The following is a 10812-nucleotide window of genomic DNA, read 5'->3' as shown; positions in this document are numbered from 1 at the left end:
ATGTGGTTGCATTCAGTCTCCCCAGGATCCTGTCCACGTCCTCGGGAGCCACAGAGTCAAATTCCTCCCATATAATAGTCTCAAGACCTGCTCCCGCCACCTCCCCCGGGGCCACCCAGTCGGAGTCCAGACCCTCTCGGATCCGAGCGACTTTGTCATGCAGATATTGTGCAAATTCCTCAGCCTTCCCCGCCAGGGGTCCCCCCCCTCAATTGAAGGAGGGAGCGGGTCACCCTGAAGAGGGAGGCCGGGCGGTTATCTGATGACGCAATGAGGGTGGAGTAGTAATTAGACCTCGCCACCCTCATCGCCACGAGGTAGGATCTAACATGCATCCTTACCTGTGTTCGGTCGGATTCGGTTCGGGTAGCCCTCCAACTGCTCTCTAGGCGTCTTTTCCGGCGTTTCATCTCTCTCAGCTCCTCGGTAAACTAAGGAGCTAGTTGAGATCTACGTCGGGTCAGAGGCCGCAGTGGCACGACTCGGTCCAGTGCTGCGGCTGCGGCCACATCCCAGGCCGCAGCCTGATCTTCCGCCGAGTCGTGACCTAGCTCCTCGGGATATGGCCTCCAAGGTCCCTTCCAACTTTTTATTATTATTATTATTATTATTATTATTATTATTATTATTATTATTATTATTATTATTATTATTATTATTATTATTATTATTCTACCCTAACATTGCCTACTTAGGAGCAGCTTAGGATTCCATGCCTGCCAAGATGATCACAGACCTAGTCTGACTGCTATCTGCAGTAGGGCACAGACTGGATTTGGCATTTAATTTCAATTCAATTTGGATTCAATGGGACCCAGTGTTCTGAAAATAGAAAATTTCTTTGTAGTTCCATTGTCATGGGCAGATCATTCTCTGGTCACTTTCAGAAAGTAATCTGCTATGAACCTCTGTAGATGTTCTCAGGCTGCTGACACGGTTGTTGATATCCTGGTCAGTTTAGAGAACATGGGAGAGGCCTAAGCAACTGACACAATTTCTCCTGAGTATCCCTCTCAACAACTTAACCGTTTTACACAATAGGTGAAAACAATGAGGTACATAGGTGATAGAATAGAATGCAAGTAGAGAAACACTTGGGATGAATCAGACTGCAGACAGAATGGACTCCTTTTTAAGGTTCACCTGAAACCTTATTGATTTATGGTTGCAAGAATGTTAAGACTTTGTCTAAATTTTACTATGGCCGATGATCCTTGTATTGCACTGAATTTTGAGAGTTTTTCTTATGGTCAGACTATAATATATGAAAAAAATCGTGGGTTAATTTATTTAAACAATTTATGGACTTTGAATGGTGTACAAAGACTTAAAACTATCACAAAAGTAGAAACTCATGATCCCCAACTAAGTACTTGTTTAACTGCCTGGCCTAAAAACCTTAAGGGAGCAGCCAGGTCTTCAGAGTCTTACAAAAAGCAATAGAGTTGGGGTATCTGGATCTTGGGGGGGGGGAGAGAAAGCCACTCCACAGTGCAGGTGTAGCCAAAAAGAAGGCAATATTCCAGGTACAAACAAATGGCATTATTTGAAGGAATCCAGAGCATGCTTTCCCAGTTAGACCTGGAAGAGGTGGTAGAAACAATGGGGAATAAATGCTCCCACACATAGCTTGGTCCTATGCCATGAGGGCTTTATAGACAGTAATCAGCACTCTGAATTGGTTTTATAAGCTTACTGGTTATCAATGCAGTAGAATGGGAGTTGCCAAAAATTACCTGCATTGTCATTCTGGACCAGCTGCAGATTCCAAATACTCTTGAAGAACAAGTCCATATAGAGCATATTTCAGTAATCCAGGTGGACGGTGCCTAAGATATGAATCACCATGAAAAGTCCTCCTGCTCCAGGTCAGGAGTCCAATTGATGCACAAGATGCATCCGTTCAAAGGCCCTTCCTTATCCATGGCTGTCACCTGCTCTTTGAAACCAAAAGAAACCCCCCCTCCCCAATGCTCTGACTAAGATGGCAAAGGAGTAAGCAGAATAGAATAGATTAGGCTTTGAGAGACCGCCAGCCACCCAGCAACAGCATTCTCTTCATTAGCAACTGCAAAGAGTGACAGATTCTAACTAATTGTAAATCAGGAGTTGGCAACCTTTTATTGTCTAAGGGCCATAATGTTTGAGGCACATTAGGACTGTGGGCAGGGCACATTGACCCTACAATTTAATGAGCTGCAGTTTCCAGCTCCAGAAGTTCTTTTTTTTTTTACAAATAGGTACTAATAAAATTGCTATAATTTTTTCAAAGCTTGTTGTAAATTTCATTTTTTTAACAGTGTCTTACCGAAAAAGCAATTGTAGCTTACAATCTAAAGAAAGCTAAGCAATAAAAATCAAATATACCACCTTATGGCTTATTATGTGTGAATTCAGCAAAAAAAAAAAGTCTTTGATATCCAACTGAATTAATGCTACTGGGATTTTTTTTGTTTTGGTAGGGAAAAAAGGTTTCAGTGAATGTTACTTATAAAATTATAGCTGACTATAAAGATAGTATTAAATGTACTTCCCTTGATCTATCTATATATGTATATGTATATGTATGCCTACATGGTGCTTAGACTTGAACTTGTAGGATCTTAGTCTTCTCTGGTATATCTGGCCCCCACTGCAGCATCTATACTTTGACAAATATATATAATACTTGCAGGGGGAATCTTTAGACAACGTAACCTACTGGTTCTCCAGGAGATCAAATTCTTCACAATTGGGTACCTACGTCTGCTGAAGCCTTCTTGTAGTGATCACTATGCATAAGCATTTTCTATTCAGATATCAAGATATCAAGATGTAAATGTTGGGGATACCTGCATGACTTAGGATCCCGTTGTATGAGACTTCATCCCTTTGACTTATACAGCAGACTTCCTGCTTTTATTGTCTGAAGGTGTGTTAATGCAACACAGATGTTCTGAATTCCACATAAAATTCCTGAATGATGTAGAATTAAGTTATCAAATTTTATTCTGAATCTATAATGGCATGTGGAAATAACTTTGGGCCATGGGGTGAAGAGATGGTGCTTAGGAAACCATTAGATAAGAGATAGCGTATTCCACATCTGGATAGTGGCTGGGGCAAGAGGTTCAGAAGAGACCCTCCCTAATTTTGGGGAATACAAAGGTGATGGGGAGAATTGTACTTTCAGGCTTGGAAGATTCTGATAATGTAGTTTTAGAGTGGAATTAGCTCACCTGGTCATGTTTTCTGTTTGGTCCACCTGGCAAGGCTGACAGAATATGATTTTGTTTTTCATATATGAAGTTGTTTTCAGCAAGCTTGCCATCTGCTTGGTCTAATTATGATTTTAAAAAATTACAAAACAGGAACCAAAAGAGAAACACAGCAAGCATGTGACTTATCTACCCTGCTGTGCTGGAGGGCTCTTCAAATCTCCTAGCAGTGGGTGGGAGGCAGTATAATGTCTATCACAAGAATTACTGAGAGCTAAATTTATACTGACACCATTTTGGCTTTGATCTCAATGAATCAAATTCACAGTTTTAACATACTTCACATCAAATAATTTTTCTAGATTTGTTTTAAGCACCTATTTTTTGATAGATTGGCTGTTCATTAGTTTGATACGTTAATAAAATGCTGACATTAAATTTACCACACTTTGGCAGCAACTACAGAAGACAGCTTTGGTTGCAAACAGAAACGTAACAAAATCAAGTAGATAACGGGAATGTTTTCTTTTTAGAGCATCAGTTATGCTTTTACTATCTGGTTTCTTTTCCTGGCCAAGCAGCATTAAGCAAAAGGCTGTATATGAGATCAGAGGTGCTTCAAAGCCTCAGTTTTACAGCTTTTGAAAACCTCCAAAAGTTATTGCCAGTGAAGAGGGGGAGATATGCTATAAATTGCAATAAAGATGCCAAATGCAATTAAAAGCCACTTTAATTTTTGTCCTGATGGAGGGGCTCATTCTCAAACTGTAAGAGAGCCAGGACAAAAACTGGGCCTAATGACGTCATTCAAAGACCAAGTAAGCTGTGCAGTTTGCAATGAATAAAAGATGCCTACTTGGAAATAAATCCTACTGTGTTCCATAGGCTACGTGTGCCCGTGACCGCCTTGCTCAGAAACCGATGGGATTTGCTTCCAGGACGACTAAGGTTCCGGAACGCAGTCAGGGGGTAACCTAAAGGCCATTCATGGTCCCGGGTCAGGGCGCTCAGGGTTCCAGCTAGGACAGCGCGGGTTCACAGCGAAGCTCCTTCGGCTCGCCGGGGTGCGGCCTCCGGTGGCGCAAGAGCTCCCGGCCCCGCCCGCCCGCCCCTCTTCCCACACCCGCAGCTGGAAAGGGGAGGCGTGGTGGCTCCTGCCTGCGCCTGGAGCGCACGGTTCTGGCTGCAACACGCCGGAGATCGCCGCAAGTACGAGCCGAACCACGGCGGAAGGCATAATCGACCTCCCGGCTGCGAGCTGCTAGGGAAGCTGCTGATCCGAGGCAGGGCAGGCGGGACGGGAGGCGACCCGGGCTGCTGGCGGAAGCTGCCCACGGCAGGTCCGGGCTCTCGCTTCCAACTGGGCTCCCTCGCCCCGCCAAGCCGGCCCGGGGGTGGCCGAGGGGATGGCGGGCTGCGCGTAGGAGGGTCTGATCGGCTGCGCGGGGCCATGCGGCGCCCCGGCTGATGCTGCCTCCCTGGGGCGGCCGCCTGCTCGCCATGAAGCGGCAGAACCTCCGCACGGTCTCGCTGATCGTCTGCGTTTTCTCCTATTTGCTGGTGGGCGCCGCCGTCTTCGATGCGCTCGAATCCGAGGCCGAGATCGGCCACAAGCGCCTCCTGGAGCAGAAGCGCAGCGACCTCCGAAGGAAGTACCGCTTCTCGGCGGAAGACTACCGGGAGTTTGAGCGGCTGGTCCTGCGGGCCGAGCCTCATCGAGCCGGCCGTCAGTGGAGGTTCGCCGGCTCGTTTTACTTTGCCATCACGGTAATCACCACCATCGGTGAGTGCGCGACTCTCGGCGCCCAGCGTCCGCTTTCCCTTTGGCCACGAGGCGGCAAGGACGGTCCTCCCTTCCCCCCGCCCCATCACCACCCCTTGTCGCCCTTCCAAGAAGCCACCTGTGGGTGCGCCCGGCTCTCCTCCGCCTCTCCGGCAGTAGACGCGTCCTGAGGCATCCATCTAGGGCTAGGCTGAACACGAGCTCTGTACGCAAGGTCTTAAAAGGCGTGGCCGTTTAGGCGAGTTGGCATTTGCATGTAGTAAGGGCATTAGTGGAGAGAGTTTGCCTCCCTTCAGGTGAGCGTCTAACTCAGTGGTTCTCAACCTTTTTAATGCCGCGACCCCAACCGGTCGTAAGTCGAGGACTAAACCGGTCGTAAGTCGAGGACTAAACTGGTCGTAAGTCGAGGACTAAACCGGTTGTAAGTCGAGGACTACCCAACCGGTCGTAAGTCGAGGACTTTCCCTGCCCAGGAGCGCCGCGCATGCGTGGTTCCGCCCCCTGCGCCGGCCGAGGTGTAGCTGGCAAGCGGCAGAGATGGAGCAGGCCGACCACCAGCTGGCCCAGCCCAAGGGAGGTAAGGCACCCGCCGGAAAAGGGGAAAAAAATGGCGGACAGCCTTGCTTGGCGATCCCTGTGAAATGGTCGATCGACCCCAAATGGGGTCCCGACCCACAGGTTGAGAACCACTGGTCTAACTCTTCAGTGGACCCAGAGCCCATGAAGTCAGAAGAAACTGATGACCCTAGTCAATGTGGTCGGGTTTCCTGCAGCTTCTCTTAAGCCAGCCTTCCGCAGGGTCTCGCTGATCTTGGTAGCTTGGTGGTCTCAAGAGGCTTTGGGGCTTACAAGCTGAGGAATTCACAGTTGACTTCTGGACCACCAGGAATCAACTGTTGCAGCCATCAGTCAGGTGTGAGCTTTCCTCAGCTCCCCCAACAAGCCTACATTTCAAGCTTAATTTTAGCTTGAAATTAACTACAGAACGTATGAGATAACTATTATGAAAAGCATTTCTGAATATGTACAGGGTGCTTTGTCTGCTTGATCACAATCCACTTTCCACATGTAACTGGGATCACTTAAAAAAGAAAAAAAGAAAAGGACAGTACTTCCAAGGCTGGCTCAAGATGTGAATACTGCTCACTGGGGAGGGCCTGGATCAGTGACAGTTTAGTGTACTCATACTGGTTCACAATTTTCAAGAAAATTGGGATGCATAAGCTCTTTATCTCATGAGCTTTCAATGTGAATTATTGCCATCTCACTTCAGATCTTCTAATGATAATTTGGAACTTTTGCAATCTTATACGCTGTAATGTAACTGGCCACCCATCCCCAATTGATCTGGAAAAGTAAATTGTTAGCAAAGTTCATATTAGGACCGTCCTTGCCACTTAAAGGCTGATGATCTGGTCCCTGCAGCCATTACTGCTGCCTGATCCAGTCCTAAGAGGGAAAAAGGGGCACTGGAAGTAGTGACACAGCCATAGGGTTAGAAATAGCCACTCTGTGTATAGGCAGTCTTCCACATACAACCACAATTGGGACCAGACTTTCTGTTGCTAAGCAGAAGTGAGTTGTTAAGTGAGTCATGCCTGATTTTATGACCTTTTTGCCATAGCTATTATGTGAATGACTGTAGTTGCTAAGTGAATCATGAGGTTATTAAGCAAGTCTGATTTTCCAAATTGACTTGGCTTGTCAGAAGTCAGCTAGGAAGGTAGCAGATGGCAATCACATGACTCAGGATGCTGCAGCGATCATAAATACATGCCACTTGCCAAGCACCCAAATTTCCTTCACATGACCATGTGGATGTTGCAATAGTCATCAGTGCAAGGACCAATCATTAGCAACTTTTTCCAGCACTATCGGGACTTTGAATGGTTGCTAAACCAATGGTTGTAAGTTGAGACTACCTGTATATCCTATTCTTATATTGCAAGGGTTCCCAACCCCTGGTCCATGGACCAGCATTGGGCCGCAACATGCCAGCAACAGGGCCGCACAAACAAGCGAAACCACACTCCCTTCGGTCCATGGAAAAACCTCTCTCCATGGAACCGGTCCCTGGTGCCCTAAAGGTTGGGGACTGCTGTTCTATTGCATATGCAACTCTCATCGAGCATGATGCAAATTAAATCACTTAAAGCAAGAGTAATATTCTCTTTGCTGTTATTAAGCTGGGCCTATGAATGTATTTAAGGACAGAATATATGTATTTTTGGGCACTTATTTCTGCCCTGTGTTTCCCCAACATTTTGGAGGACTGGTAGTGATTGCTTCTTCCAGCATCCATAGAGCAAGTGGGTTTCAAATATTAAAAATTATACATTAATTGCTAACTATACTGTTTAGGATATTTTTGTTTTCCCAATTCCCACTGCCGAAATTATTGAGTTTGAATTTTGGTTTTAAAAAAAGGGCAGTTGACAATATTTGACAGAAAGAAAAAATAAGTATTTCTCCATGACCAGAATCCTCTCTTCCCACAATAACATAAATATTCGCAAGTATGATTTCCATCTATGGTGATATATTCATGTATCTTTAACTGTCTCTTCTTTGGAAAAGAACCGTTGACATCATTGTTTATATACAGGATAAGGGGACAAGAATGAATGGGAAAGAATCCATGCAAAGTTGTTCCTGCCAAACCTTGCAGAAAGCAAGTTGGCATGTTTGGGTTGCATGTGACTCTATCCTTAGAGCACCTTCTCTTCCACTTACGTTTCTCAGCATCCAGTTTTTGATCCCCACTTTCTTTATCTTGTTGTGCCAATGTTGTCTTTACTTCTTAGGAAACCCGGACTTGGGAATAGGGCTGCTTACAGTTTAGTTAAAAAATGATGTAGATAGTAGAAAAGATGGGCATTTTTCTCTGTGGAGGGATATAACACATGGAGCCCCGAGTGAGGCTCACCAGTGAAAATGTTGGTTTTTAATATTTTCACAGATAATGTAGCGATCGGGATGGGCAGTAGATGATGCTCATTGATGATGGGGGAAGGGATTACAGAGAGCTCTCCAAGCATGTTTCCAAACTGAATGGATAAGCAGTAAAATGTAGATGTAGGTTATGATAAAATATTTATTTTATATATGCATGACTTTGACCAGCTAGGAAAAGTGCAACAGTGAGGATACTGTACTCAAAGAAAACATTGATCTGGTGTTTGGCAACTGTGAAAAAAAGATAATGGTGTAGCACAATTCATTAGGAAAGGGACTGAAAAGAAAAAAAAATCCATCATTTTATAATGCCGTTAAACAAATCTAAAGAGGAATGACATTTGAAATGTTTATCTGTCTACCCACTCCAGCCAATAATAATAATAATAATAATAATAATAATAATAATAATAGAAAATTGGGAAAGATTTAGAAAAATAACAAGCAAAATAATAAATAGATACTGTTAATGCTTAAAGTTAACCAGGCCTGTAAGTTTAGAGTGGAAATTCATAGTTCAGCTTTGCCAATAAGTCTACAAAAGCAGCTACCTGACAAATATTACTAGCTTTCTGTCCATACAATTTAATGCCTGGAACAAATTCACATTACACTCAATAACTAGGTGTGTATGAGCAAGCTGGAGTTGTTGCGTGTAGGCATCTTTGCTTCTAAATTTACTGGAGTAGTGGGCTTTTAGTGAACTGGCTACTCAAGAAGGGTATTGGATAGCGAAGACAAGAAATTTTTTCCAATGGTTCTCAAACTTGGCATTGAACATAACAAATTTCACTTTCCCCTCTTGAGTAACTCCACTCACTAACTGTTCTTGGGGATTTTAACAGTGATCAAGTTTGGAAAAATGGAACAAAGTTGTATAATGCTGGGAACTTCCATCATGGACATCTTCAGGAGCAAATATTTTTAATTCTTGGAAAGGGTTATCAGTAATCTCTAGTTTGAACTTGGAAGCCTTTTTCTACTACTTATTATGGGTTAACCCCAGGTTTTCTTCAGATATCAACATACGTTGGGCCAATAAATTAGTGCTTGTGTTTTTCTAAGGTGTCATATCATTTCATGTTTGCATTTCCTCTCATCATCCTTAAATATCTGATCCTTCAACGCATATGAGGTTTCATCATCTTCTCTTTGTGTCATACTGTACAAGGCTGTTTTGTATCCTAGAAGAATATGTAGTTCTTGAGACTGACATTACACGTCATCCACACAGAAGAAGGCAGTTACCTGATATTTGCATTAGTAAGCTAGTTCTTGAAATAGGGTGGACTATGATTTTGTTTCTTTTTAAATTTTTAATATGAGTTTCTCTTTTTATTTCCTTGTTTTGCTGCAGGTTATGGGCATGCAGCTCCTGGGACTGATGCTGGCAAAGTGTTTTGCATGTTCTATGCAATCCTTGGTATCCCACTCACACTGGTTATGTTCCAGAGCCTTGGGGAGCGCATGAACATTCTTGTTCGGATGTTGCTAAAAAAAATAAAGCAGTGCCTGGGAATGAGGCAGACAACAGTCTCCATGAAAAATATGGTTGTGGTTGGTTTTCTCTCATGTATGGGGACATTAGGCATTGGGGCAGCTGCCTTTTCCTATTTTGAAGGCTGGACTTTCTTTCATGCCTTTTACTATTGCTTCATAACATTGACCACCATTGGATTTGGAGACTTTGTTGCCCTGCAGAAACATGAAGCTTTGCAGAAGAAGCCCCCCTATGTAGCATTCAGCTTTATGTATATCCTAGTGGGCTTGACAGTGATTGGGGCCTTTCTTAACTTAGTGGTCTTTAGATTTTTGATCATGAACTCAGAAGATGAGCGTCGGGATGAAGAAGAGAAGGCATCTTTAAGGAGAGCCAGAAATTACATCAACTTGAAACCCAGGGAAGATAGCAGAAGTACAAATGAGATCTTGCTCCCTGTAGAAGACAGGACCAGTCAGATGAACCTCATCCCATTGATCCATGATGATGCTGAGCGACAGAGGGGCAAATCCTTGGTTTCTACCACAAAAGTCCCTTCCTTTTGTACATGCCTATGTTACAGGCCACGGATGAACAGAAGCCCAGATCCTCCCCATCCTGAACCCTTCAACTGTCATACAAATCTGGTTTATTATAACTCAATTTCTTACAAAATCATGGAAGTCTCCCTGGGTGGTAAGGATCACACTGGCTTGTCTTCCCCTGGCAGTACTTTGTCATCTGATAGTCCCAGTTGCCGAGGGCACTCCAGAGTCCGGAGAAAGTCTATTTGAAAGCATGCATGCTCTTTTGAACATTTTTGTTTTTGTTTTAATTTTTACTCGGGCCTGCGTCCTGCTACTGAACATGTGTTTTGATGATAAATTGTGAATTGAATTGTCAGATAGTTGTGGAGTGCCCTCCTTTCTTTCCTCTCCCCTTTTCTCTGAAGGCACATTCTGAAATGGCTACTCATGTATATTGCGTTCCTGCCAAGCCCGTGAAATCCTGCCTGAGCAATGCCTTTTGAAAACTAATGCTGAATAATAGTTCTCCCATCTGCATATGTCACAGCGTTTGCATTAGAAGCCAAGTGTACAACGGATTTAAGTTGTAAAGCCCCACAGTGCCTTGGAGTTGCCATAACATCTGTGGAGATGTCTAGTTATTCCTTTGGGGGAAATATACAGATAGTACCCAGTTGTATCAAGACAGCCTGTAGGCTCAGCTTGTCTTGGTTTTGCTGAAGAAATCTACACCCTAAAAGAAACAATGTACAGATGTCAGGTTTGTAGACTCAGTATTCTTCATAGAGCAAAGAATGGACACAAAGCTTGGGAGCACCTTCAAATCTAACCGACCGTAATAAGGCATAAGCTTTGGAGCATAATAAAGTT

General features: G+C 44.0%; 1 protein-coding gene across 1 annotated transcript; it reads left to right on the top strand.

The window, feature by feature from the left end:
* The first annotated feature begins 4697 nt into the window (after positions 1-4697).
* LOC107296323 (potassium channel subfamily K member 15) lies at positions 4698-10211 on the top strand. Its single transcript, XM_015825665.2, has 2 exons — positions 4698-4980; positions 9293-10211. The coding sequence occupies exons 1-2, from the start codon at positions 4698-4700 to the stop codon at positions 10207-10209; spliced, it is 1200 nt and encodes a 399-aa protein (XP_015681151.1). The 3' UTR covers positions 10210-10211.
* Positions 10212-10812: the final 601 nt, after the last annotated feature.

The sequence above is a fragment of the Protobothrops mucrosquamatus genome, unplaced genomic scaffold (genome assembly GCF_001527695.2).
Source record: "Protobothrops mucrosquamatus isolate PMUCROS unplaced genomic scaffold, P.Mucros_1.0 scaffold2747, whole genome shotgun sequence".
Lineage (NCBI taxonomy): Eukaryota > Metazoa > Chordata > Lepidosauria > Squamata > Viperidae > Protobothrops > Protobothrops mucrosquamatus.
Note: the sequence above shows the minus strand (reverse complement) of the source record. Positions and strands in the feature narration are given on the sequence as shown.

Excerpts from the sequence above, each read along its gene's own strand:
- LOC107296323 (XM_015825665.2), top strand. The coding sequence starts at position 4,698 with ATGAAGCGGCAGAACCTCCGCACGGTCTCGCTGATCGTCTGCGTTTTC. Across the intron at positions 4,981-9,292 it reads CACGGTAATCACCACCATCG|GTTATGGGCATGCAGCTCCT; the intron begins GTGAGTGCGCGA and ends GTTTTGCTGCAG.